Source organism: Thamnophis elegans, chromosome 5 (genome assembly GCF_009769535.1).
Source record: "Thamnophis elegans isolate rThaEle1 chromosome 5, rThaEle1.pri, whole genome shotgun sequence".
In the NCBI taxonomy this organism is placed as follows: domain Eukaryota; kingdom Metazoa; phylum Chordata; class Lepidosauria; order Squamata; family Colubridae; genus Thamnophis; species Thamnophis elegans.
In genome coordinates this window covers 55,139,168-55,166,061 of record NC_045545.1, presented here as the reverse complement: position 1 = coordinate 55,166,061, position 26,894 = coordinate 55,139,168, and the positions used below count along the sequence as shown (strand labels likewise).

At 38.1% G+C, this 26,894-nt stretch overlaps 1 protein-coding gene across 5 annotated transcripts in view; it reads right to left on the bottom strand.

Moving 5' to 3' along the window:
* The window catches only part of SRGAP2 (SLIT-ROBO Rho GTPase activating protein 2), a 207,071-nt gene that overhangs the window by 41,041 nt on the left and 139,136 nt on the right, over positions 1-26,894 (bottom strand). For 3 of the 5 annotated variants that reach the window (XM_032217259.1, XM_032217255.1, XM_032217256.1), the window contains exons 11-13: positions 10,300-10,384; positions 7,316-7,343; positions 175-202 (exon numbers count right to left, since the gene is read on the bottom strand). In XM_032217259.1, the coding sequence (XP_032073150.1) occupies positions 175-202; positions 7,316-7,343; positions 10,300-10,384 (141 nt within the window). The remainder of the gene's footprint in view (positions 1-174; positions 203-7,315; positions 7,344-10,299; positions 10,385-26,894) is intronic. The other 2 variants (XM_032217258.1, XM_032217257.1) reach the window with 1 other exon arrangement.

The window sequence follows — 26,894 nt, the reverse complement described above, 5'->3', positions numbered from 1 at the left end:
GACCCAGGCAAAGAAGAATTACTAATGAACAGTTGCTTTCCATGTTCTAGACTCTCTGCTCCTTTTAAAGCAGCCCACAAAATATTGCTGCAAAAAAGACCAGTCCAGAAACAACTTACAGCAACAACTGACAACTATAGAGTGATTTGATTGTCATTTAAATAAATTTCTTACCTGCTTTCTTATAGTAGAACTGCGTCTGCTGTTGATCCAAGAATTCACATGAACCATTATCAACAGATGAGGGAGAACAGAAAGAGAAAACAAAAACATGTTTCAAATAAATCATTTACAATCAAAGTATCAGTTTATTTGAAATATAAATAGCTCATCAGTGAGTAGCGGTACAGAAGAATCAAAGACAAGAAATATTTCCATTAATTTACTTCCAAGTTTTAAAATCTAATTTAAAATAAAAGTACTATAATAGTCAAACAGGCACAGCAGGGCTTATTGCTAACAGAAGGCTATATTTAACCTTTTACTTCCAATCTTATAGAGCATCACTATAAAGTCCCTTCTTTCTGCAATGTCATTTAGAAATTATTTAAAGGCAGCACCATGCTAAGAAAGGCGTGCTCTGCTGGGTAATTTACAGCCACACTGGTCAGGAAAATTCAAATTATTTTCTCTAAAATGAATCCAAACTTAATGACACTTTATTAAAACATGTCTTCAATAAAAGTAGTAGGATTGAAATAACAAGATCAAATACAAACCATCTCATAAATATGTTTGTGATTTTTTATATATTACTAGGAGACTCAGAAAGAGTAGAATGGCCATTAAAACATTTGCTTAGGTGTTCTCATGTGGAACACCTTGTCACTCATTTTAAATATATTGGAGTATCATCATATCTGCTGAGAATGTCACTTGAGGAAGAGGATTAATGGGTTTCTCTGATCACAGTTTTCAATGATCAAGGAATGTAGTGATATTTGAAGTTAGCTAGAAGATTTATGCAGTGTATCTATGGTAGCAGCTAACCTAATGATATTTCTCAGGAGTCCTTAAGACTCACAGAAGTTTAGTTTGTCTTTATAATTTATCTACAGATCCAAGGCACTTCAATTTAATCACTTGGATGGCTCTCCTGAGGACCTGTGGAACTACACTTGAACTGATGTGATTGAAATCTTTCCTATGGGAAAACAGAGTTCTCTCTAGGCTGACTTATGACTTCTAAAATAACTTTTGAAGGAAAAAAATTGGAGTACATGACATACTCACTCCATACAAGTTTTTGGATGCGATAGCAGTTAATAATATTTTGGTGTATATAGAAATTCTAATTTCAGAATAGTTTTTCCATCACTACTTAGCTGCAGTACACATCTACAGATAATATAGAGCAGGAGTCCCCAACCCTTGGTCTGTGGATTGAAATCAGCCCACGGCATGCCAGAAACCGGGCCACGCAAAAAATAATAATAATAAAAAAATGGAAGCTCCATCCACAGGATGCAGGCAGCACATGAATACCCCCTCCTCTGGTCCACAAAAAAACCCACATCCACAGAAATGGTTCCTGCTGCCGAAAAGATTGGGGGCCACTGATACAGAGCAGTAGTCTGTCAAAAAAAAAAAAGTAGTTTTCCATTTCCATTTCCATTTCCTTATTCTGTTTGTTTTCTGCTCTGGTGTCCTATAAGTAAGTATAAGTATAGTCTTTATTGTCATTGTACTTAAATATAATGAAATTGGTTCAACTATCAATTTTAGTATATAAATACAATGCACACATTTTAAAATCTTACATATTTACATCAAGGGTGAAATTCAGCAGGTTCTGATAGGTTCTGGAGAACCGGTAGCAGAAATTTTGAGTAGTTTGAAGAACTGGCAAATACCACTGGCTGGAACCAGAGAGGGGAGGGAATGGAGATTTTGAAATATTCTTCCCCTGGAGTTGGGTGGGAATGGAGATTTTGCAGTATATTTCCCCTGCCACGCCCACCAAGCCATGCCCACAGAACCGGTAGTAAAAAAAAAAAGAATTTCACCATGATTTACATCCAATTTTGTTATTTTGACAATAGCTTCATAATGGTTAACAATAAATAGTTAACCTAATATTATTGCCCCAAATCAGTGGCAAATGACACACACAAAAATGATTGAGCTTATTTACTGCCTATATGTATATACTACTATATGCTTATTTTCACCTACAATGGACAAATAGTTGCTTGCAATTACAATGTGATGCCCAGTTGTTTTTCATGAAGTTTACTTAGAACCCCAGGAGTTATGTTCACTTTTCCCTATTATCCATCAACTGAAAGCAAGTTAATAGAAGCTGCTTCCCTACTATTTATGTTGTCGGATAAACAGCAATTTTGATAAAGAAGATTGGAAGGGATGGACAAAAATGTAAGGATTAAATCTTGTTTCCTTCTTAGTCTCCTCTTTGAGACTTCAATAGAAAGTGTCATTAGGGTGTGAGATAACATAAATGAGTTAGTTTATATATTATGGTTAGCCAGAATATGATTGATTTGCTTTGGTCTTAATTTCCTGTGTGAGCCTGGGTTGGCAAACAAACTATGCTTTAAATATCATTGTCTAGTGCAATGTCAATCTCAAGGCCCAGGGCCAGATCCGGCCCTCAGGGTGCTTAGATCTGGCCCCCAGGGCCACCCTGGAAACAGCGAAGGCCTGGCCCATGGTGCCTCTGCCAGTGAAAATGGAATTCCGGTTGCAGGAGGCTATCGCAGCTGAAAACGGAACGGGGAGCCTGTTTTCTCTAGCAGAGCACTCGAGTTATCACAGGCGCCCCTGGCATGAGTGATGTCGAACTGGCACGCCCATTCTAGCTACACCCACCCCTCTCCCCTGAGGTCAAACATAATCCTGATGGGGGTCTCAATGAAATAGAGTTTGACACCCCTGGTTTAGTGGAAAGTGGGAACTCAGTCAGAATAACAAACACAGAGAACATGAAGGATCCTGTTCTACCAACACAATTCAGAATATTGATCCATCTAGCTTAGAATGGTCTATGCTGACTGGAAGAAGCCATCTATTCATATTCAACCAGATATTGAATCAACTGTCCTTAAAATAAAGCAATTTTCCTATAGCTGCTGGAAATAAAGGTTAATGGGAAAAAATCCTATTTAATTCAACTCCTTGCCAGAATAGATGGATGATGAATTTGAAAGAAAAGCAACCTTCTTGTGCTTAAGAAACATACTTTTAATGTTGTGGTATTTTGAAAATAATAATCAAGAATTAAGAAAAAATCCAGATGCTTCCTCTGTTGTTGTTCTGTATTATGCTGTTTTTATATGTGTTTTCCTACTCTTCTTTGTTTTTAAATGTTTTGATAATTGTAAGAAGTTGTTGGTGTTGAGTGGTACATCAATTATTATTATTATTATTATTATTATTATTATTATTATTATTATTATTATTATCTCTTTTATTCATTAAACATGGAACTCAGTCAACTGAACATTTAAAAATGTATCACAAATATCATTGACTGGCACTGATACAGGTTACTGCCAGCATCCTATCTATCTATCTATCTATCTATCTATCTATCTATCTATCTATCTATCTATCTATCATCTATCTATCATCTATCTATCTATCTATCTATCTATCTATCTATCTATCTATCATCTATCTATCTATCATCTATTAATTAAATATGAAACTCAGTCAACCGAGCATTTAAATGTGTTACAAATACCATTGACTGGTATTGATGGTTGATATGGGTTGCTGCCAGCATCCTAGGTATCAACCAAGTATCTTCTTAAAGTATATGATGTTCCGAGTAGTGCAGTTTTTTTGCTGTGCTGGTATTATTGCAGGATGCTGCAATTTCTTGATGTGTTTTGTAAAATTCTTGGATATGGTACCAAGTGCCCCGATGACAATGGGTATAACTGTTACGTATTTCATCCATAGCCTTGTAGTTTCGATGGCTAGCTCACAATATTTCTTAATTTTTTCTTCAAGTCTGGCATCTCTTGGTACAGCGATATCAATAAACTGTATGATTATTATTATTATTATTATTATTACATTGCAATGATTTGAATAGTAATGGAATTCCAATATACTCCCAATCATAGTTGAATTATTATTAATAATAATTAAATGAAAATGATGGTGATGCAGGTTCCTTCCACAGCCAATTTAATGTATTTTCAAATGCTGATCTCAATACTACCATTATATTTAATATAGTACCACAATGAATCCTATTTCATTACTGCAAGTGTCAGTTCCCAATTAGGAATTATCAGCTGACCTTGATTTTTAAATTTTATTTATTTACTTGATTTATATCCTATCTTTCTTTCCACAGGGATATATAAATTAAAGTAATTATTCCAGAACAGCTAACCTTTAAAAAAAAATACAAACATGTACCATATGGACATACATCTTTGCTTCTAGGCCAACAATAATGGCAATTTGGAGATTTGTAACATTCCACAGAAGACCTATAAAAAGTCATTTTTTTCAATTATTATTTCCACATCTGCAATGACATTTATGATAGAATGATTGATGTCAGGCCCAGTTATAACAAAACGTTTATTCTCTTCACTGATTTAATCCAATTCTCTGTCAGACCAGATGGGGTCAGTGGGGCAAAATGGAAGAAAAACCTCTGTATGATTGATCTTTCCCCTCCTCTGTTAGGCAATCAAAAGCACTTCAATATTTTTTTTCAGGGCTTTTTATCCTACTGGATAGAGATTAATCTAGCAGAGCACAGTGCTAGCTTGAGTAAATCTAGAGAACTTATGATATATTATTGGCTAAATAATCAAATCATGGGCTTGGTTCACAATGAGTTAAGCCAGAATCAAACCAATCAACCATTATGGTTTATAAGGTTTATGGCTTAGCATGATGTGAGAACTCAACCAGTTAAAAAAATGCAGCACAGTAAAATGTTATTAACCTGAAACTCTTTTTCTTTCTCTTTCTCAAGTGCACTTGGTAATTGGAACATACAATAATACAATACAATACAATACAATAGCAAAGTTGGAAGGGACCTTGGAGGTCTTCTAGTCCAACCCCCTGCCTAGGCAGGAAACCCTATACCGTTTCAGACAAATGGCAATCCAACATCATCTTAAAGACTTCCAGTGTTGGGGGATTCACAACTTCTGGAGGCAAACTGTTCCACTGATTAATTGTTCTAACTGTCAGGAAATTTCTCCTCCGTTCTAAATTGCTTCTCTCCTTGATTAGTTTCCACCCATTGCTTCTTCTTCTATCCTCAGGTGCCTTGGAAAATAGTTTGACTCCCTCTTCTTTGTGGCAACCCCTGAGATATTTGAACACTGCTATCATGTCTCCTCTAGTCCTTCTTTCTATTAAACTAGACATACCCAGTTCCTGCAACAGTTCTTTATATGTTTTAGTCTCCAGTCCCCTAATTATCTTTGTTGCTCTTCTCTGCACTATTTATAGCGTCTCCACATCTTTTCTACATCGTGGTGACCAAAACTGAATGCAGTATTCCAAGTGTGGCCTTACCAAGGCATTATAAAGTGGTATTAACACTTCATGTGAGCTTGAGTCTATCCCTCTGTTTATGCAGCCTAGAACTGTGTTGGCTTTTTTGGCAGCTGCTGCACACTGCTGGCTCATATTTAAATGGTTGTCCACTATGGCTCCAAGATCCCTTTCACAGTTACTATTGTTGAGCAAGGTACCACCTATACTGTACCTGTGCATTTTGTTTTTCTTGCCTAAATGTAGAATCTTACTCTTTTCACCATTGAATTTCATTTTATTAGATAGTGCCCAATGTTCAAGTTTGTCAAGATCCTTCTGTATCTTTAGCCTATCTTGCGGAGTGTTGGCTATTCCTGCTAGCTTGGTGTCATCTGTAAATTTGATGAGTTCCCCATTTATTCCCTCATCCAAATCATTGAAGATATTGAAGAGTACTGGGCCCAAAACAGAGCCTTGGGGTACTCCACTGCATACTTTCCTCCATGAAGATGCAGTTCCATTGAGAACTACACGTTGAGTGCGGTTGGTCAGCCAGTTACAAATCTATCTGGTGCTGATGCTGTCTAATCCACATTCTTCTACTTTATCTAGCAGTAGGTTATGGTCTACCTTATCAAATGCCTTACTGAAATCCAAGTAAACTATATCGACGGCATTCCTCTGGTCCACTAATTTTGTCACATTATCAACATGAATATAGGCAGGATTATCAACATGAATACAGGAACATGATTACAGGCTTCCAAGTTACATTTTGCTTTTCAAATTCATTTGGAATTCTGTACCCTTGTTTCCTTTTGAGAAAGGCTACAGCATCCCACTTCTATATCTTTGACAAGAAAATGTGCAGTCATATCTGTTACATGACTAGGTCAAGAGGACTTTATCTTTTACCTATATGTCCCATTTTCTACCAGCAAAAAAGTTCTCGAGCAAAGGTGAGGAAGCAAATGGTTTTATGGTCTCAAAATACTTATACAACTATCATAATATTTTGTGCCTATGTGGATAATTGGATAGAGATATCCACTGCTAGTGTAAAGCCATTATCAAATGTAATAGCTCCTTTGGCCCTTCGATTGACAGTAAAATGTTATGATCAATATTATGCAAATCTCTGTAATGATCTAGTGGTAAAGGAAAAGGTTCCCCTGCACATGCATGCTAGTCGTTTCCGGCTCTAGGGGCGGTGCTCATCTCTTATTCTAAGTCAAAGAGCCAGTGCTGTCCAAAGACTTCTCTGTGGTTATGTGGCTGGCATGACTAAATGCCCAAGGCGCACGGGGTGCTGTTATCTTCCCACCAAGGTGGTCTCTATTTTTCTACTTGCATTTCGAACTGCTAGGTTGGCAGAAGCTTGGACAAGTAATAGGAGCTCACTCTGTTATACGGCACTAGGAATTCGAACCGCTGACCTTCTGATCAACAAATTTTAGTCACTGAGCCACTGCGTCCCCCTTCAAAATTCCACTGGATCCAAATTCCGCAACACACACCAAAGGGAATAAATTGCATGGCAACAATTTCTCACTGTGTACCACAGCTAATACTATTGTTTCTGATGAATATTATAGTTTACAAGTGGCCTCATCTCCTAACATATTTTTTTTTTGGGGGGGGACACCGATAGACCTGTCCCAAAGATTTCTAAATGAAACCAATATTTCCATGAACATTTTATAAAAGAGCATTGAAAACCTGTGATGCCATCAAAGCAATGACTGGAGTTGAATTAGTTAACATTTGGTTGCAGGAAACTCCTGTTTTGCTTGTTGGAAGATACTCAAACAAGGAAGCTGCTTGCTGCCACACCTACCTCGCAAGAGAGCAGTCAGTCCTTTGACCTGTGATGAGAAAAATGAAAACAAATTATGTTTTTAATCAGAGGGGAAAAATTTGCAGGATAAGCAGGCATGTGAAAAAATTTGAAAGGGAATTGGAAGAAACTATTATGGGAGGGATGATTCCCCTCCAGAGCAGTCATTTTGATCAAGATGATCAACAGCAAATCATAAAATATGGAGTTCTTGTGCTCTGAGCTTGCTCTACTAGTTTTAGTGGAGATGTGGTAGAGTAAATAGGGCAAATTATTACATATAAATAGGCAGCAAACATCACCCCTACTCATACCTATGTTACCTAGTTGAATAATGAAAGATAACAATAAAGAAAGTTCAGACAACATAAAAATCTCAAAAGTTCAACCACGAGCTACTAATATTCTCTTCTACTAGATAGGGAAATGTACAGAACAGTTCTTAGCTATCTGAGGACTTGCCTTGTTCTTTAGACACTGATTTGCTGTATACCTGCTAGAAATGTTAAAGTGTCATAAGAAGGCATGGCAGGAAGTATGGCATTTCTTTATCTTTCTCAGTAAGAGATGACTACTTTTCAGAAATCACTCAGAAAATGTGCACCACATTTTTAGATTTATTAGCATGGAATGTTCTATCCAATCTGGTCATGCTGGCTGTGGATTAACTGATCTTTCACGCCATACCTCTGGAGAGCTGCTGGTTACTCAACAAGGTACAATGCACTAGCACACTAGCTAGTTCAGAAGTCCATGGTTTTATTATTTCCTGTCTTTTTATTTATTTATTTTTAAACCCACAAATATTTCAAATGAGGAAAAAAGACACCAAACTGCAATGCCTGGGGCATTATGAGCAATATTTAAAAGGATCTCAACTTACAGTAATAGAGAAGACACGTGTCATTTGACAGATAACAAAACTAAGATAGCTTTCTCTATTGCAATGGTATTGATTTATACCAGGAATAATTTTCCCCCAAGATCAGAAATGAAATGAATCAAAGACAGATAATTGTTAATCATGGACAATAAATAACACATTTTAAACAATCACTTTCCCACTTTCAGCGGAAAAACTTAATTATTCAAAGCAGTTCATATTTTATAATAACATTATACTAAACTAGAGTTTTTTGCCATCTGCCCATTTCCATTACAGAATATTAATATGTATATAACTACATGGCTTTAACAACGTCAAAAGGCTTTAGTATTAAATTAACAAATGCAGGTAAAAGATGGGAAATAATTATTTGTTACCAAAAGACCTGCTGATATTTTCTATTAATGGAACCTGCCATGTCCAGAGTAAAATAATTTACAAGTCGGAAATAGAAGGGGACAGAGAAAACAAATCAATATTGTTTTGCCCCAAAGCTAGATAGCCAGTCGTATTTTGCAGTCTGTCAAGCAATCGCTAACAAAGAAACAATGCCAAAGATTTCAAGCAAGCAGTTTCTGGTCCGACAACATTTATCAACAGTGGTTAAGATTAACATCTAAACCCTCTTCAATTTATAGCATTTTGCTTCAGATTGGAAAGCAGTGTATTCTTCTAACATTCTTGCCCACCCAGATAATTGTATTTATCTCTTTTTAAATAGCTTAGATTTGGGACTGGGATCTTTGTGAGCAATGTGAATTCACAAAAGCTTCACTGAGTACCAGAAAAAGGAGGTTTTCTGATTTATGAAATCAGGCAAAAAATACCTTCAGTGTTTCTGATGCTCTCCCAGCAGGGAGTCAGTTAAAGGGGCAAGCAGTTAAGAGAAGCAGTATGCTAGAATGCAGAAATCAGCAATGACTCAAGAATGTGGTTTGTCACTGGGTCAGCTTGAGTATTATATGGTGATACTCAAAGGGAGGGAAATGCTCAAAGGAAATAACCTTTCTGACTTGTTTTACTTTACATGATAGCTGAATAATTTCTTTAACTGAAAAATCTTTTTTAAAAATTATGTATACTGCTTCCTTTGACTTCCAGTGGGATGAAGAACAATTTTGGTTATATTTTTGGTTAAAAATAACAAATAATTTCATCCAATAATTTGGGTATTCAGACCACAGAGCCCTTTCCGAGTCATTTGCATTACTTCTCCTAGACTTCTTCACAGTCTGAAGAAATAAAAATGTCAAGTTTCTATAATAATTCCCCAAATATAAATTATATACTCAAAACTGCCTGTTCTTAGCCAGGGGATCTCAGCCACATGGCTCAGGAAAAGATTTTATAAGAATCAAAGAAAGTTCTGCAAAATATTGGTTCATTACAGTTTAGAATAAATTTTGTTATTTATATTTTCTCTCCAAGGCCTTGAATAATTAAGTGGAACCAGATCAATATCAAGAGCTACTTTATTGTTTGGAGTTGATTCGTGCAGTTAAATTAAAAGGGAAAGCCATTCTGCCAACTTATTTAGTTTTTCTATCCTTGCTCTTTTCAGATTATGAAACGGCATCTTTGATTTGATCATTGGCACCAGACAATTAATTCCAGCAATAACCACTGGTAATCCATTCATTTTATTAAAGCGCCAATAGGCTATAGGCATCCCAAAGTACTTTTTAATTCTACTTGAAAACACCCAGTTTTCCTGTGTGACTAAAAATCCATACAGACATGGTAAGCAACATAGTCCAACAATAAAAGTGCTTCCCTAATGACAGAATATTTGCACACCATGAGAAAAAAAATGATTAATTGCAAGAATTAACCTAATTTGATTCTGCAGATATGCTGAAATGGGAGGGGAGAGAAAATGGTTTCACTTAAACAAATAGATGTTGCACATTATTGGCTCATTAAGCACTTCTCTTTTGCCATTACTTAAGCAGCACTGCAGGGATGGAATAATAAATCCATAAAACATGACTTTGTCCACTTAGCATTGATAATCCAAGATTGTTATGCTCAGTCAGCTGCCTAATTTAGTAATTACAAAGGCTGGGCTGACACAGTGACAAGCAATTCTCATGCTTACTTTCTCCCAAAGTCTTCTGGAGGAGGTCATGCTTGGCCTGGAGCTTGGTGATGAGATTCCTCCCTTCCAGATATTCCTTCAATTTCTAAAAGAAGAAAGAAAAATATCTTTGAAGAATTAAAATTTATTTCTCAAATATTTGAGAGCAATAAACCAAGGAATCAGAAAAACTCAAAAAGAGTGCTGCCATGTTCCATTTGAAAACTATTATGTAAGAAATAATTTGGAACAAATCAACCACCATGTTTGTTGTGAAATAACTAAAACCAGTATTATTTAAGCTTTTCAATCAGAGATCCCTTGATAGTACAGTAGTGTAAGCAAACCTTCATGGATCAGATCAGAGATGGCAGTGTTGCTTCACGTAAGAACCAATCAACACTATTAACCTTAATTTCTCTCCTTCATTGAATGATTTCATATTCTACTCTTTTCTCTGCCTTGTTCTATGGCTTTTAAAATATGATTTATAATATATTCAGACTAAGAATGGTAAAGTGTACAGGTGTAACTCCATTAATAATAAAACAAAGATATTTTTGTATGCTGACTGAATCCCCCCCTTTTAAAGAGTCCCATGTAATCCAAATGAAACATACAATGCTTTAAAAGAAACTATATATAATTCATAGAATATCATATATCACATGGATATTTGAGACTAAAAACCCTCTCAGATCAGTGAACATTCATCTAGTCCAGCATTCAATTAGCACTCAATTGTTTCTGGAAGGACATAAACTGTAGTTGCTATTCAATAGTCAAAGATATGCTGACTATAAATATAGGGTTGCCCTGATACCCCAAAGGTGCAGAGCTTCCAGTGTGATTTTTGTCATTTGGGGGGAAGTAGTGAGTTCCTGTGGATGTTGCTGGATCTCTTTGCATTTTGTATAATTTGTGAGATGATATTCTTAACAAGTAACATAAACAGATACAAGTGATTTTATTTTCTTGTTATATTTGTATACTACCAAAACTTGCTGTTCAAATAGATCTTCAACAATAAAAACATAAACGAACAAATTTAAAAAAAAATCAATGAATATAATAACCTCAGGCACCTTTACTGTAATGCACAATATTACTTCAACAGTAAATGAAATAGTTACTATGGAAAATATCATCATTTTAACAATTTATCAAAGGATGTCTGGGGGAGGCAATTCCAGAAAATGAAATGTTGTCTATAGTTTCCATCAATCTCACCTGTGATAAATATGGGATTTTCAGCACCATAACTAAGACAAATATATTTGGCAGTTGTGTTATATGTAGAGAATAAGTTCTTTAAGATATGTAGAGCTTTAAAAACTAAAGCCAATACTTTAAATTGTCAATCTTGCTATAAATCAGAAAACTACAAAAATGAGTGTGAACATAAAATATGCATACATTAACACCAAACCAGAATTTGTAAAGCACTGAAGTTTTGGATATATTCCAATTCCTGGGAGATGTGAGATTAGATAGCTTGTTGACAGATTTTTCCTCAATTGCTTTGTTTAGGTTTACCCTTGGCAACCATTGTATGCTTTTACCTAACTATTTTTAACAGCTGTTAGCTTATCAGAGTCAAATTTGTGAAATCCACCACCATATAAATTTATTTAATACACACATACATACATTTAGGCCCCACTGGTCAAACTGAAATTTCAATTAATCCCCCAGTGAAAAGAAGCTGACACAACCTCCACAGACATAGTTAACACGGTATCTCTCAGTATTCAATAGCAACTTCCTAATTTTGCTATGTGAACAATTTACACAAATACCTAAACCCAATTTACAATTAAAGTAAATTATCACTTGAATAAAATGAGACTCCTGATGATAATGTGGACAGGTCCATGAAATTTTCTTGGCTGCAACATAGATTGCCACTGCTTTCCCCCCCCCCCCCAAAAGGTTTACTTTCTCCCTTCCCCAATCTAGCCTGCAATTCTGGTTTTTTTCAGGTGGCCTTCTACCAAATACTAGACTGGTCCCATTTTACTTAGTTTATTCCCTTTTTTTCCAATGCTCAAGGGATATACATGGGGGTTTTATTTTATTTATCCTTTCAGCAACAACCTTGTTAGATTGAGAAAGAGTGACAGGACTAAAATTGTTCAGTGTTTTTTCAAATGAATTTTCTCAGTCTTAACAACTTAACACCTATATTATATTACATAAAAATGATTATTTACAAACAAAATTTTATCCTATATGAGGAAAAGATCCTCTGAGAATCCATTCCTTATGAACAGATATGATGCCAATTCAGATCACAAGAGAAGCATCAGGAGGTGGCTAGAGTTGCCTCACCCAACAGATTTTGCACAGTAATAAGCTCCAGGGATTTGTTTCTAGGGTTTTTCTCAATCATTTTAATCCTTGGTAAAATCTTGAAGATCTACAGTATTCAGATTATACTTGCATGCACCCATTAATATACTGACTTTCTTCTAAGAAGTTCAAGGCAGCTTCACAATAACAACCCTATGACTCAAACAGCATGAGCCAGCTGAAAGTGGATGTAAACCTAGATGTCCCCAGATTTAAGCCTACATCTTAACTATAATATAGAAATCTATATTGTGGTGATCATCTGAGACCATCTCTAAAGGGCTCCATAAAACTGGACTGGTTATAAGAATAAATTTCATATGACTCGCTTTAAATATTTGAAATTACTTTCCTGAACTTCAAGGTCACAGTTCTTTTCTTCTTATAATATGTATAAAAAGTTATATGAATTTCAAAAGAACAGAAAGGTTTATGCCCTAGTCAAGTAAAGTGTTCTTGAAAAGTGCTCAGTAGAAACTCTTTAATCTTCTTAGCTGACACAGAGTTCATTAAATAACAGGGATGTCTAAGTATCTACACTATTGACATTTTGATGTGTGTATTCCTTATTCAGTATTAGTTCAAATGTTTTATATTTCAGTGAACTGATTAATTACAGAATTACAGGTGATGGCTTTTCAAACTTTAAAAAAATATGGTTAACTCCACTGCTTTAAAGAGCAAATTGTCAAAACTCAGAGCAATTAGGTTTTTAAAAGACAGTAGAAACACATTTTGAATTTTAAAAAAATGTATATTGTGTAATGCAAAATTAAAACAACTCTCAAGATAAGGATAAATATACATTAAAGCAATCTGCACTTCCCTGAGAGATTCAGGAAACAGTATGCCAAAGCAGTGATTGGAGCACCTTTCAGAATTGATATGTTCACAGTTCAGTGGCTTACTCCCTGCTGTCAGTCAAGACTCCATTAAAATAAATAACCACCTGATAATAAGGCAGGACAATTGTCTGCCTGGAGCCAATTTAAATTGAAAGTGATATTCTGAACCTAAACTATTAGGTCAGTTTAGGAAGATATTTTTAAAAGTCCACAATGGACCCCTATTATTCCAAACATTTTGCTTCCAAATAATGCATAAACCTGATGCTGATTTATAAGTAAATGTGGCCTGAGAAAAAAATAAATCACACTGTACCCCATTTTGGGAAAAGCAACAAATTAAGATTCACACCTAGAAAGTTAGTGTTTTCTTTTTTCACCCACAAAAAAAACTTAAACCTATTGCTAATTTCTAATCTAAGGCGTTACGATCATCTGATTGTAGCCACTGTCATACAAATTTGAAAAATATTCAAAACCCAACACTTCTGCCTCTTTAAAATGGGACCGATCAATGTTTTAAAATGAAAGCTATATTGTATTCACTTTGAAGGACAGGATAGGACAAGACAAGGGGCTGAAACTGGTCAGCAGGAATTTTTGTGTCTCTAGTCAAAGACAGACATTTTATAAACAAGGGACAGAAAGCAGAAATAAGACTTGGAAATGAGTAACCAAATGGCTTATTGATGCAAAAAGGAAAACTAGCAAGATTCACACCTCGAAGAGGCTATCTAGGTCAAAATTGAACAGCCCCGCATTCAACAGAGGGGGAGGGATACTGCATCATCTATCTCAGTGATGGGATTCAAAAATGTTTACTACCAGTTCTGTATGTGTGGCGTGGCTTGGTGGGTGTGGCAGGGGAAGGATACTATAAAATCTCCATTCCCTCCCCACTCCAGCAGATAGATACTGCAAAACCCCTATTCCCTCCCGATCAGCTGGGACTCAGGAGACAGAGAATAGATGGGGGCAGGGCCAGTCAGAGGTGGCATTTATTGGTTCTCCGAACTACTCAAAATGTCTGCTACCGGTTCTCCAGAACTGGTCAGAACCTGATGAATACCACCTCTGATCTATCTCCAGTCTACAACACAGTCCTTTCAATAGTTCCAAGCTTCCACACCTATTTGCGCTACTCAGGTGACATTGATGACACAGATAAACCTCCAGGTGGCCTTAATAACTTGCTAAAAGAATGTAAATGACCAGCTGTTTGCAAGGAGTATAAACCCTTCCATTCCCCATCATAGAGTCAGAGCAGAAGAAGTTTCTAGGATAAGAAGTGAAACATCTTCAAAGAAAAACCAGGAAGTCCAATTGCTTTTTAAAAAAAGCACCTTTGCGATTCACATTTTAGGACTTGTAATATACAAAGTGTTGTAATGGAATGACTTTGGAAGATTGGTGGGGGGGTTGTTATGCTGCCTAGGGAACGAAAGGGGAAGGAGTCCACTCTGCACTAGATAATGTGCAAAGAAAGAAATTTAGTTTCACCCCAACCTATTCAGGCAATAAAAAGATGGTTGGAGAATTACGCTTTCAGACTTGCAAGATTTTATAACTGTAGTCTTACAATAAAGTAGTCTTCACTTATCTCTCCCCCCCCTTTAGTTTATCTGGGAGTCTGACAAGGGCAGAATTCCAGGGGTCTGGTTAGACAGCAAATTACTGAATATATGGCTTCCTAATGCTTGGCAATAAATCTACTTACCTAACATTTTAAGCCTGCTTTGTAATGTAACGTGGAGCAGGGTGGGGGGGACCTAATTGACATGCCTACAATGAAGTCTTGCAATAAGTTTTGCCTTCCTGGGCCCTGGCTAGAGAAGAACAGCCTGTTCTCTACCCCAAAGATTAAGAAATGGCTATAGAATCTCTTACAAACTCACAGACTATGGTTTAAATCGCCAGTCCTTATTCCAGTATAAGAATGAAGTTGCAATGCAAAAGGACCAGTTAATCCAGACAATGAACAAAAGGTAGAAATGAGCAGATGGCTATGGTGTAACAGCTCGGGCTTTGGGCTCCGAGTTTGCGGTCTGGCCATGTGTTCATGGTGTGTGGGGGTCGGAGGGAGTGCAGCAGTTGGTGATGCCGCCATGGTTTGGCTTTTGGATGGTGGTTGCATTTGGTCTATGGGATGGGTTTGAGTCTGGTGAGGGTGATTGGTGGTTGCATCCTGTGTTGTTTTGAGTCCGGTGTCGGTTTTCGTGGCTGGGATTCGTTATTTGACTAGGGCTAGTTTCCACATGTCTGGTAGGTGGGAGGTATTGTCACGTTTATTCATGTTGTGAGGGTGTTTCTCTATTTCGATGGCTTCCATAATTATTCTCTTGTTGAAGTGTTCGGTTTTGGAGATTAATTTGGTTTTTTCAAAATCAATTTCATGTCCTGTTGCTTTAAGGTGCTGGAAGAGGGATGAGGTTTTTTTCTTCTTTTCTGACTGCGTTCTTGTGTTCTGCGAACCCACTTACAGCAACAAAGCCAGCACTCCAGACCCCCCCCCCCAAGATTTATAGAGACACGGCAGCTCCGATCACACTTTACTCGCACAAGCACGAAGCCGAAAACACCAGCCTGAAGATGGCGAGTTGGACCTCGTCGAAATGTTGCCAAGACAATCTCAATCTTACACGAGAAAAACCCAAATACAACAAGACCAGCATACCTACACCCATGAAAATCTACGAAAATAAATATCTTACCTCTATGGGGAGGAAACCTTCATGCTCACCAGGACCTACGAGAAACTTGAAGTCCGAAGAGCCACCATCTTATGTGACCTCACATTCCTACGCAACTGCCAAGACAAAAGCGTGATCCCCACATGCTTCCAACTAAAATTCCATTCTAAAATCTCAGCCACTGAATGGATCCTGAAAAGAACTGAATTAGCCCTAATCAGAAACGAACTCCACGGGAAAAGATTCCTACTAGACCAAACCAACCGGGACCTACTCACTCTTCACCTCAAACTCAGCAACAAAATCCACTCAGCACTCTGGGACAAATCCAAACAATTAGCCCTCTGGAGAGCTGAAACAGAAACCTCCTACAAGACAGGCACACACACCAACAAACTCCACAGACTAGAAAAACAACAGAAGCCCAACCCCACTCCACAGCAACTCATGAAACAAACAGTATACAACATATCAGACAGGACCCTCACCACAGCAGAAACCAATGACCTTTCCAGAGGATTCAACTTTGCAGTCGCCCCTAACGCATCCCCACTGAAAAATCACATGTGGAGTTGAAGCTACCCTCACCAAAATCAACCCAGATGAAGCCAATAAAATCAGACTTGAAGTCACCAATGTTGTCTGCTCCAGTAAGCCACCCAGAAGCAACTTACAGAAAGAAGAACAAAAAGCACTCACCAATTTGAGGAAAGACAACAACATAATCATTCTCCCAGCAGACAAAGGTAACGCCACAGTGGTGATGAACACGTCTGACTACCAAGCCAAACTATCCAACCGACTCCAAGACCCCGCTTACAAACCTCTAAACACTGACCCCCACCACCTGGAAAAAACCACCAAATCCAAAATAAAAGCCTCTCCCATCTGTGAAGAGATCCAGCAAAGAATCATCCCCATAGAGAAATCACCCAGATGTCCCAAGCTCTATGGCCTCCCCAAGATACACAAAGAAGGAACACCACTCAGACCCATAGTCAGCTCCATAGGCTCACCTCTACAGAATCTTGCCAAATTCCTCGCCAAACAACTCCAACCCTACACAGAATCCATTACCTCATACGTATAAAACTCACTCCACTTTATAGAAACAATAAAGAAACAAAACCTACAACTCATGAGCTTCGATGTCACATCCCTCTTCACCCAAGTGCCTATAAAAGAAGCCATGACAGCTATCCAGAACAAACACAACCCCCCCCCCCCAAAAGCACATCCTGGACCTGACCAACCATGCCTAACCAACACATATTTCATTGATAATGGCCAAAGACAGAAACAGATAGAAGGAGCACCCATGGGATCACCCCTCTCACCCGTCATCGCAAACTTATACATAGAACATTTTGAAATTAACACCTTAGATAAATCTGAACACAAACCCAAACTCTGGCTTAGATATGCAGATGATGCTTTAGTAATCTGGCCACACGGGAAAGAAAAACTGGAAAACTTCCTCACACATCTCAACAGCCTATACCCCAAAATACAATTCACTATGGAAATAGAAGCAAACAACCAACTTCCCTTTCTGGATGTCCTAATCTACAAAGAACCCAATAGCTCCCTAGGACATACCATCTACTGGAAAAAAAAACACACAGCAACCGCTACTTAAACACACAATCCCATCACCACCCTGCACAGGTCAACTCTGTAGTCAAGACCCTCATCTCCAGAACCAAATGCCTAGCCGACAAAGACCACCTGAAAACTGAATTACACACTCTCACAAGCGTATTAATTTCCAACAGATTCCAAAGAAAAACAATTACCAACCTAATCCAAAAGGAGACACCCTCCAAAAACCGACACAGAGAACAGGACAATGGCATTGCCCTCCTCCCTTACATCAAGGGCACCACAGATAAAATCAGCAAAATTCTCCACAAGCACAATATCAAGAGAGCCTTCAGCACTGACCAAAAAATAGCCTTAAGAAACCCCAAAGACAAGATCCAGCTAGAAAATCAAGGAGTCTACAAAATACCATGCAAAATCTGCCCTGCCACATACATTGGACAAACTAACAGGAGAATAAATGCATGCATCGCAGAACACAAGAACGCAGTCAGAAAAAAAGAAAAATCGAGGGGTCGGGGGGTCGGGGGCAAAGGTCGACCCCTAGGCCTTCAAATGTGGTGTGCCACAGGGTTCGGTCTTGTCCCCCCTCCTCTTTAACATCTACATGAAGCCGCTGGGTGAGATCATGCGACAGCACGGGGTAAAGTATCATCAATATGCAGATGATACTCAACTGTATCTTTCTGCCCCGTGCCAGCTCAGTGTAGCGGCGGACATGATGTGCCGATGCCTGGAGGCTGTTAGGATCTGGATGGGGGTGAACAAACTTGTGCTCAATCCTGATAAGACTGAGTGGCTTTGGATGCTGCCCCCGAAGGACAGCTTAGACAGTCCATCCTTAACCCTGGGGGGTGAAAATTTACGCCCCTCAGAGAGGGTCCGCAATTTGGGGGTCCTCCTGGATTCGCAGCTGAAACTGGAACATCATCTATCGGCTGTGACCAGGGGGGCCTTTGCCCAGGTTCATCTGGTGCACCAATTGCTGCCCTATTTGGATCAGGAGGCACTTCAAACAGTTACTCACGCCCTTGTCACCTCAAGGCTGGATTATTGCAACACGCTCTACATGGGGCTACCCTTGAAAAGCGTTCGGAGACTGCAGCTAGTCCAGAATGCGGCCATGCGAGCGATATTGGATGCACCGAGGTACACCCACGTTACAGGTGTCCTCCGCGAGCTGCACTGGCTACCAATTGGTCTCCGGATGCAATTCAAGGTGTTGGTTATTACCTTTAAAGCCCTACATGGCTTAGGGCCAGCGTACCTTCACCTACTGCCACATACCTCCCAGCGGCCAGTAAGATCCCACAGATTGGGCCTTCTTCAGATGCCGTCAGCCAGACAGTGTCGGCTGGCGGGCCCCCGGAGGAGAGCCTTCTCTGTGGCTGCTCCGACTCTTTGGAATCAGCTACCCCCAGAGATGCGGACCATACCCACTCTCATGGCCTTCAGGAAAGCTGTAAAAACCTGGCTGTTCCGGCAGGCCTGGGGCTGTTGACCTCATTGTTGAGGTCCAGCCCCGATTAGAATGAATGTATGTGGTGTTGTGATTTTAAACTGTCTTTTTTTTCCCTCCTTTTTTTCTCTCTTTTTTTTGTAAGCCGCCCAGAGTCCTTCTGGATTGGGCGGCATATAAATTTTGATAATAAATAAATAAATAATAAAAAAAACTTGGGTGTTTTTGTGCTGGTGTTTTTGGCTTCGTGCTTGTGCGAGTAAAGTGTGATCGGAGCTGCCGTGTCTCTATAAATCTTGGGGGGGGGGGTCTGGAGTGCTGGCTTTGTTGCTGTAAGTGGGTTTGCAGAACACAAGAACGCAGTCAGAAAAGAAGAAAAATAACTCATCCCGCTTCCAGCACCTTAAAGCAACAGAACATGAAATTGATTTTGAAGGAACCAAATTAATCTCCAAAACTGAACGCTTCAACAAGAGAATAATTATGGAAGCCATCGAAATAGAGAAACACCCCCACAACACGAATAAACGTGACAATACCTCCCACCTATCAGACATGTGGAAACCAGCCCTAGTCAACAAATGAGCCCCACCCACCACCCAGGTCGTTACAACACAAAAGAACAACCAGCACCTCAGCCACACAGGATGATACGAAACAGCCGACCAATCTACAAACATCAACTCCATCTACCAATCAGGATGCAACTACACAGCCAATCAACCCACTTACAGCAACAAAGCCAGCACTCTACACACCCCCACCAAGATTTATAGAAAGACGGCAATGCCGATCACTTTAAGCCCAAAACCCTGCGGATTTGGACAACAATTTCATGACCCTCTTTAGGACTAGCATTTGACAATTCTATTAAACAGGTGACTACCAACTGTGAAATTTGCTACCTACAACAGGACAGATATTCTCAGTGCGGCAATACCCTAAAGAGTTTGGCTACATTAATTCAATCTGTTTGAGGTTAATGGAAGAGTTGTATAGGAGGGAGAGGACAATTCCACTAATCTCTTTCATTCTTATCTTCCTCCCTTCCACCCTGACTTCAGAATCTTCAGAAGCAGAACCAGTTTAGCAAACGTATATTTTCTGCCATGAAAAACTGAACCAATATTTGAGTGTTAAATATCACACTTGTGAAGGAAGGGGATATTTTGCAAGCAAGTGCCCAAATTGCTCCAAATCTAATCTATAAGCCTATCCTATCCTATCCTATCCTTTAAGTGTTTAGAGGCTTGAGCTTCAGGAATCAATTAAGACTATATGTGTGATTCAGTCACTTAATCATTCCTGTAATGCTACTGACCTAGAAGAGAAATAAAACTGCAGGTCTTAATAGCAGTGCCAATCTGGTGCCAGTCTGTCACAGAATCCTCTACTGAAGGCAAATATGCTCTTGGTATGCAACCAGGTGATTGCTCACTTTCAGCTGACGGTATCATGCCTAGCTTTAATGCTTAGGACTCATTTTTGAGCATAGTGTACTTGCTATCAGCAACCATAAACAGTCCACACAATTTGATTTAGCAGTGCTATTGTATTTTTTAAAAAAAGAATCTTGGGAATTAACTAATATTATCTTCCAACAAATTCACCGGGATGGGAATAAACCTCCAGGTTGCAAACTCACAACCTACAGCACATACTGCCTACCATTCTCCAAGCTTCCTACCTTGCCTGCAAAATACATGAGCTATGCTGAGACATCTGGAAAGAAGATAGATAGCATGGATCTGCCCTGCCATCCATTATATGTGACTATACAATCAACCTCATTCAGATAGCCACAAAAGTCAGCACTGACCTACCTAAAGGACTGCTGATAAAAACTTGTAGAAAGACTTTATCTATCTTGTGTTGCTATCTTTTAGGGAGATCTCTCTCCATTTGGTCCATGATCCATTCTTGGCAACTTTAAGATGTGTGGACTTCTCAATTCCCATAATTCGCCACCCATTACTAAATTGGATCTCAGAACTTACAAACTTACTTCCATTAAGGATATGCATGAATATTACTGAAGTGTTTTATTTTCAATATCAATCAGTAAAATTGATTCTGAAGAGTGGAAGATGTTTGGGAGTTTGGGGGTAGGAATGTTGTGGAATAGAAGAACAGGCTGATAAAAAGATTGTGAGAGTTTTCCACTTCATCTAAAAAAAAGGAAAGCCTCTCCCCTCCTGAAATCTCCACTGAAAATGAGGAAGAGGTTGAGAAAGCAGAAAAGGAGGGGAATATTTTCCAACTCCAGCTAAATAAGAGGTGGAGAAAGATTTGTCAGCTGCAGTTGGTGAAATAATGGAAGGACAGACACAATACCTTTTAATCTTTCCCAACTGGATGGAGGGGAAGGCATGTTCAAGTCCCAAAGAGAAGACGAAGAAGGTGAGACAAGGATTGAAGCTACTGTGGCAAGATTCCCATAACCCTCCCCCAGGAAAAATAACCATTTTGTAAACTAGGGACGAATAGCAGGAATCTTCCAGCTGAAAAACAAGTAGCCCATTGCCTCAAAAAGATAGGGGAAAGAGATATGTAGCTTAAATCTTGAGACTAGCATAATACAACATGGGATTCTTGATTAGTAGATGACTCTCTCATTTCTTTACTTCTTAATTAACTTTGTTGAGTTTGTTTGGGAATTGAAGTAGGGAGACCATCTAAGATCTGTAACCCGGTATAAAGCTTGACAATAATGGATTGTAACACTTGTCTCCCTGCTGCAGAATTACATAAAATTATATATAAACCTAAGCATTAAAATGCTAATGCAGGAGGTGACAAAATTGAGATATATGCCATTGATTAAAAATGCACCGGATGAAGCATTAATCTCAATTGTTGGATGCCAATTTGATATCAATTACATTTTATGTCCTCCTTATGCCGGTGTATATAGAAGCAATATTTTGAAATATGCATTTTGAACTCCAAATGGTAACAGTGCTAATCCAGCTACAACCTGTTCAAAGTTTAAAAAAAAATGACTTGAAATTATAGTGCAGTTTCTCTGCTAGCAACTTCTTTGATTTAAAAAAAAAGTGTCATCCTATACCATGGAAATCTTGCAGTGGTCTTCCGCTAAAGCTGCAGAGCTATGAATATCATTCCCCTACTTTAGTATTCACTTGTAGGAAGCAGCTGTCAGGAAGAATAAATAAAAGGTTAATGTGTAAACCAATGTAGGTCTTCCTGCTGAGCTTTTAAAGCTAAATAATACTGCCATTTGCCTCATATTCCTCTCACTTTGGTCTGCAAACATGTATACATAACATATCTTTCTGGAATCAAGAAAGCCACTTCCTTTTTCTAAAAAAGCAACATGAACACTAAAGCAGGTATTCTGCTTCAGCAGATATTCCCAGAATGCAATGGGAGTATCACAAAGCTGCACTGTTGTCAGTGAGTAAAAAAGGGAGAGATAATTGCATGCTGATAAAAAGCAGCAGGACACTGATTACAATCATGGTTACAAATAGTTCCATAAATCTTCTGACTCTCATGAAAGACTAACAAAATAAATTAATTGTGTTAATTAATGTATTAGTTATTTCAAATGCTTTAAAAGATTCTCCATTTATTTCATTTTATTTTCTCCACCATTCTGTAAGAATATTGATTAAAGGTTTGGGGCCCACTGCTTTTTAAAAAATGTTTATTAAGGCTTATAGCATAAAATTCAATGAAAATGCAGATTAAATAAAGGGACTATGCAGAATGAAAAATAAAGGAGAGAGGAAAAAAGTGGTTGACTTCAGACTCTTCCCAACATGGTAAAATACTAATATAATTATGATCTCATTTTTTATAGCACCTATAATTATTATACACCAGTTCTTTAACTACACAATTATTAAACTTCAAACTAAATTCAGAATTTCATTTTTTTTTCTATTTCAAGAATAAAAACCAGAAGCAATATTCCAACAGAAATAAGACCAAATAATACCTGTTTAAAACAGTTTACATCATCCAAAAATCCATTTCCCCCCCTTTTCCCTTTCTTGTGGGAAGTTTTATATATTTCTATTTACACTTATTAATCTTTCTAAGTTATCTTCATTTATATTAACAAAAATAATTATATGCCTTCAAATTCTTTAACCTTAAAGGAAAAACTTTTTAAATATTCATTTTAAGACTCTAAACATTTCTTTAAAAGTTTCATCTTTACAACTGAAATCAATTAATTCTAATGCAACTTTTTAAACTTCCTTTTAACATACTTTCAAATTCACTTTCACTAATAATTTGCAAACTATAGGAATTATTCAAAATTATAGACAAATGATATAGATAGATGATCGATAGATGACAGACGGTGTGTGTATGTGTGATATAGAAACAATTTTCGAACCCTCCTTATAAGCACGAAATAATGCACTGGAAATATCAGACATGAAGAATTAGGACCACACATTAAGTTTCAGTTAAACTGATTTATTGGTAATGTCTATACCCAAAAACTAGTCATTTAATGGCCAGCACTAAATTGGCACTAGATAAGAGTTCACAAAATTCAAGAAGGACTGGACTTGGGTTGCTTGTGGGAATATAATAGCTCCAGGTTGATTCCTCTCGACTCCTGTCCGCAGACTCTGCTGCTGCTTCTCCTTCTCCTACAGCAGGGCTGTCAAACTCGCATCGTCACGGCAGCATCACATGATGTATCGGGACTTTCCCCCCACTTCGCTAAACTGGGCAGGGGCATGACCAGCACGTGACGCATCCTGCCCGCGAGCCATGAGTTTTGCAGCCCTGTCCTACTGGAATTGCCTTTTAATTAGATATGTCAAAAAAAAAAAAAATCCATCCTAACTTCAATTAGTTTATCAAATTTAAGTCACACTCTCTATCTTGTCCCCATAAAATAAACTATAAAATAGCCTATTAAATAAATATCTACGAGGTCCCACTCGTCATCCTCAGGCTGGTGTCGTCGGCCTCATGCCTGTGCAAGCAAAGCATGATCGGAGCTGCTGTCCCTCTATAAAAATAGTCTCTTTTTATATATCTACGAATATGAATATTGTGTGTGTGTGTGTGTGTGTGTGTGTGTGTTTGGTGCCATTTGAAATCATTATTAAAGGTATGAAGAAAGAAATATTCTTCTTTGTCCCTTATACTTAAAACCAGAATTGTTTACATTCTGCAGTTTCAAAGAACTGCCTGACCATTTCAGATTCATTTGCAAATATATATTTATGCTCCTTCAATTGACAAGTTTACTTCTACAGTACAGATGATTAAAAACAGCTTTTAAAAGGTCTCTTAAAACCAAACAACAAATAACTGTAACTATCTGCCTCATAATCAATATTCAAGATATAATGCTGACTGCATGAACAGATCCAAGTCACACATTGGGAAAAAAAATTGCTGCAGTTGCATGTTAAAACAGATCCCAATCTCATACATCTAGAAATAAATCCTGCCGGCTTCAAAAAGAAACCTAAGTACATCTGTTTTGGATTATATTTTAAACTTGGAATCCACAATATAGACTCATTATCAGAAACATTAATGCAAACCAAATTAAGAAAGTATGTATTTCCAAGATGGCATATGCTATACTTCTGTTTATTCATTAAACTTGCTTATAATGCCCCAATCTAATAACTCTAGGCAATATTTACAGTACATTATCAAAAATAATATGGTAATATGGTAACCACCTTAGCTCCATACTCTCAAAATAGTATGGTGACCACCATACTCTGCACTAGTCATAGTCTTCAAGGCAACTCCATATACAGTTTTTGCAGAGCGATCCTATCTAGAATGTCAACCGAAAACAATGTTCCAAGGGATGAAGATGTATATGAATGAATAGCAGCTCCACAGTGCAGAAATTTAGTCTGAGCTTTCTTTGCTCCCTGTGAACTCCTGACACCAATTCAAAACCTCCTAAAATCTATGGTCTGGCTGGGGGTTATGATATACAGCTGAGTATCAAGAACATACTGATGATACCTTATCCCAAAATAACAGATTACCTTTCTTAGAGACTTAGTTTATATAGATATTAAATAACATCAGAAAGAGAACTGAGCCCATGGCTGGAAAATTCTCCATGGTGAAACATTTCTCCTATGACTATAGATCAGAACTCAGATAAAAGTAGGCCCACCATAAAATCTGCCTCTAATCCCAGATGGTTCAAAAGAATATCATGGTTGGTTAAATGCTACTGGGAACCTAACAGGAACAGGAGAGACAATTTTCCCAATCCAGAACCTGCTGAAGTTCAGCCACCAGAGTGAGCAATCCTGTTTCAGAGGGCTCGGGTACTTTTATTCTCTCTGTGTTCCTCTATATATATTTCCTAAACAAATCTTTCCCAAAAGGAGTAACTGAAGATTAGGTGGAAACCCTAGAGACAGCTAAACAGGAGACGCACCAGCATCTCTCTCAAAAAGAGCATTCCACCCTCTCAGACTAATTAATGCAGCCACTCAAAAGTGCCAGGCTGAACATAGGTCCAGACCAGAGTTTATACTTATTTATTTAGCCTATGGCATTGGTATATGAAAGCTAGGAGTCCATAATTACAGGTAGATGTTTGGCTGCCTAAGATTGCTCGTTCATTCAGTTCATGCTCACATGCTATCCATGGTGCACCACAAGGTGCAAACAAAGCAATTCATGGTGTTCTTTGGGAGCGTTAGAGTCATCTGGGGATTTTTCTCCACCAGTTTTTGTCTCGGATTTGGGCTGGTCCAGCACCTGTTGGTTGGTTGGTTGCTTCCACCATTAGTCCCACCAAAGTAATAACTTTTTATTTTCTTGCATCTGAATACTTTCAAACTGCTTGGTTAACAGAAGCTGAGGCAAGTGACAGGAGTTCACTCTATCACACAGTGCTAGGGCTTGAACTGCTGGAATGCAGAGAGCCCTCTGGCTGACACATCCACCGCGCCTCTTGCAAAGTTTACACTATACAGGATTTTATTAATTCCCTCAGATTCCAGCTTGTTATGTATGTTAAGATTTGATATTGACGTTTCTTTGGCTTTGCTTTATTTGTAATTGTTACCCTGACATGGCACTGTCTTTTCAATAAAGTATATTTTAAAAAAAGAATATTAGCTGATACCAGAAGATGTTGTTCTTGTCCCCTGGCATGGTTCTATCAAATGACATCTAATCCAGAGCAAATATTAGTGTTTTTATCTCTAAAGAAACCAGCTAAAGCTTTACAACTGTATGTAGGTATCTTTTCTTCCATATCTGCCCTCAAATCATCAGGCAGGAATCCAAAGGCGCAGAGAAATATACATATGATTGCATTTTATCACCATTATGTAAGATGAAAACCAAGCATGCATCAGTGTTTGGTTGTGTTTCTTTATGGTTTTCAATATTGTATTTTATTTATTAACATAAAAAAATATTAGTTTCCCACCCATCTCGCTACAATTTTACTTCATTTCTTGTATTTCCTTGGAGGACAATGATCCAGCTGGTATTCTTGAGTAGAAAGTAGCCAGTGAGAAAAAGATCACTGGTTGCCCCCACAATAATTGGGCAATACCCAAAGTACCCTCTAGAAAACCTCAGGATCCATTAGGCTGTGGGGTGGATCATCCTAATAGATCTATTGCCCCAAGGAGTCCTGTTTGCTCATGATCTGTCATTCAATAAAAGTGATTC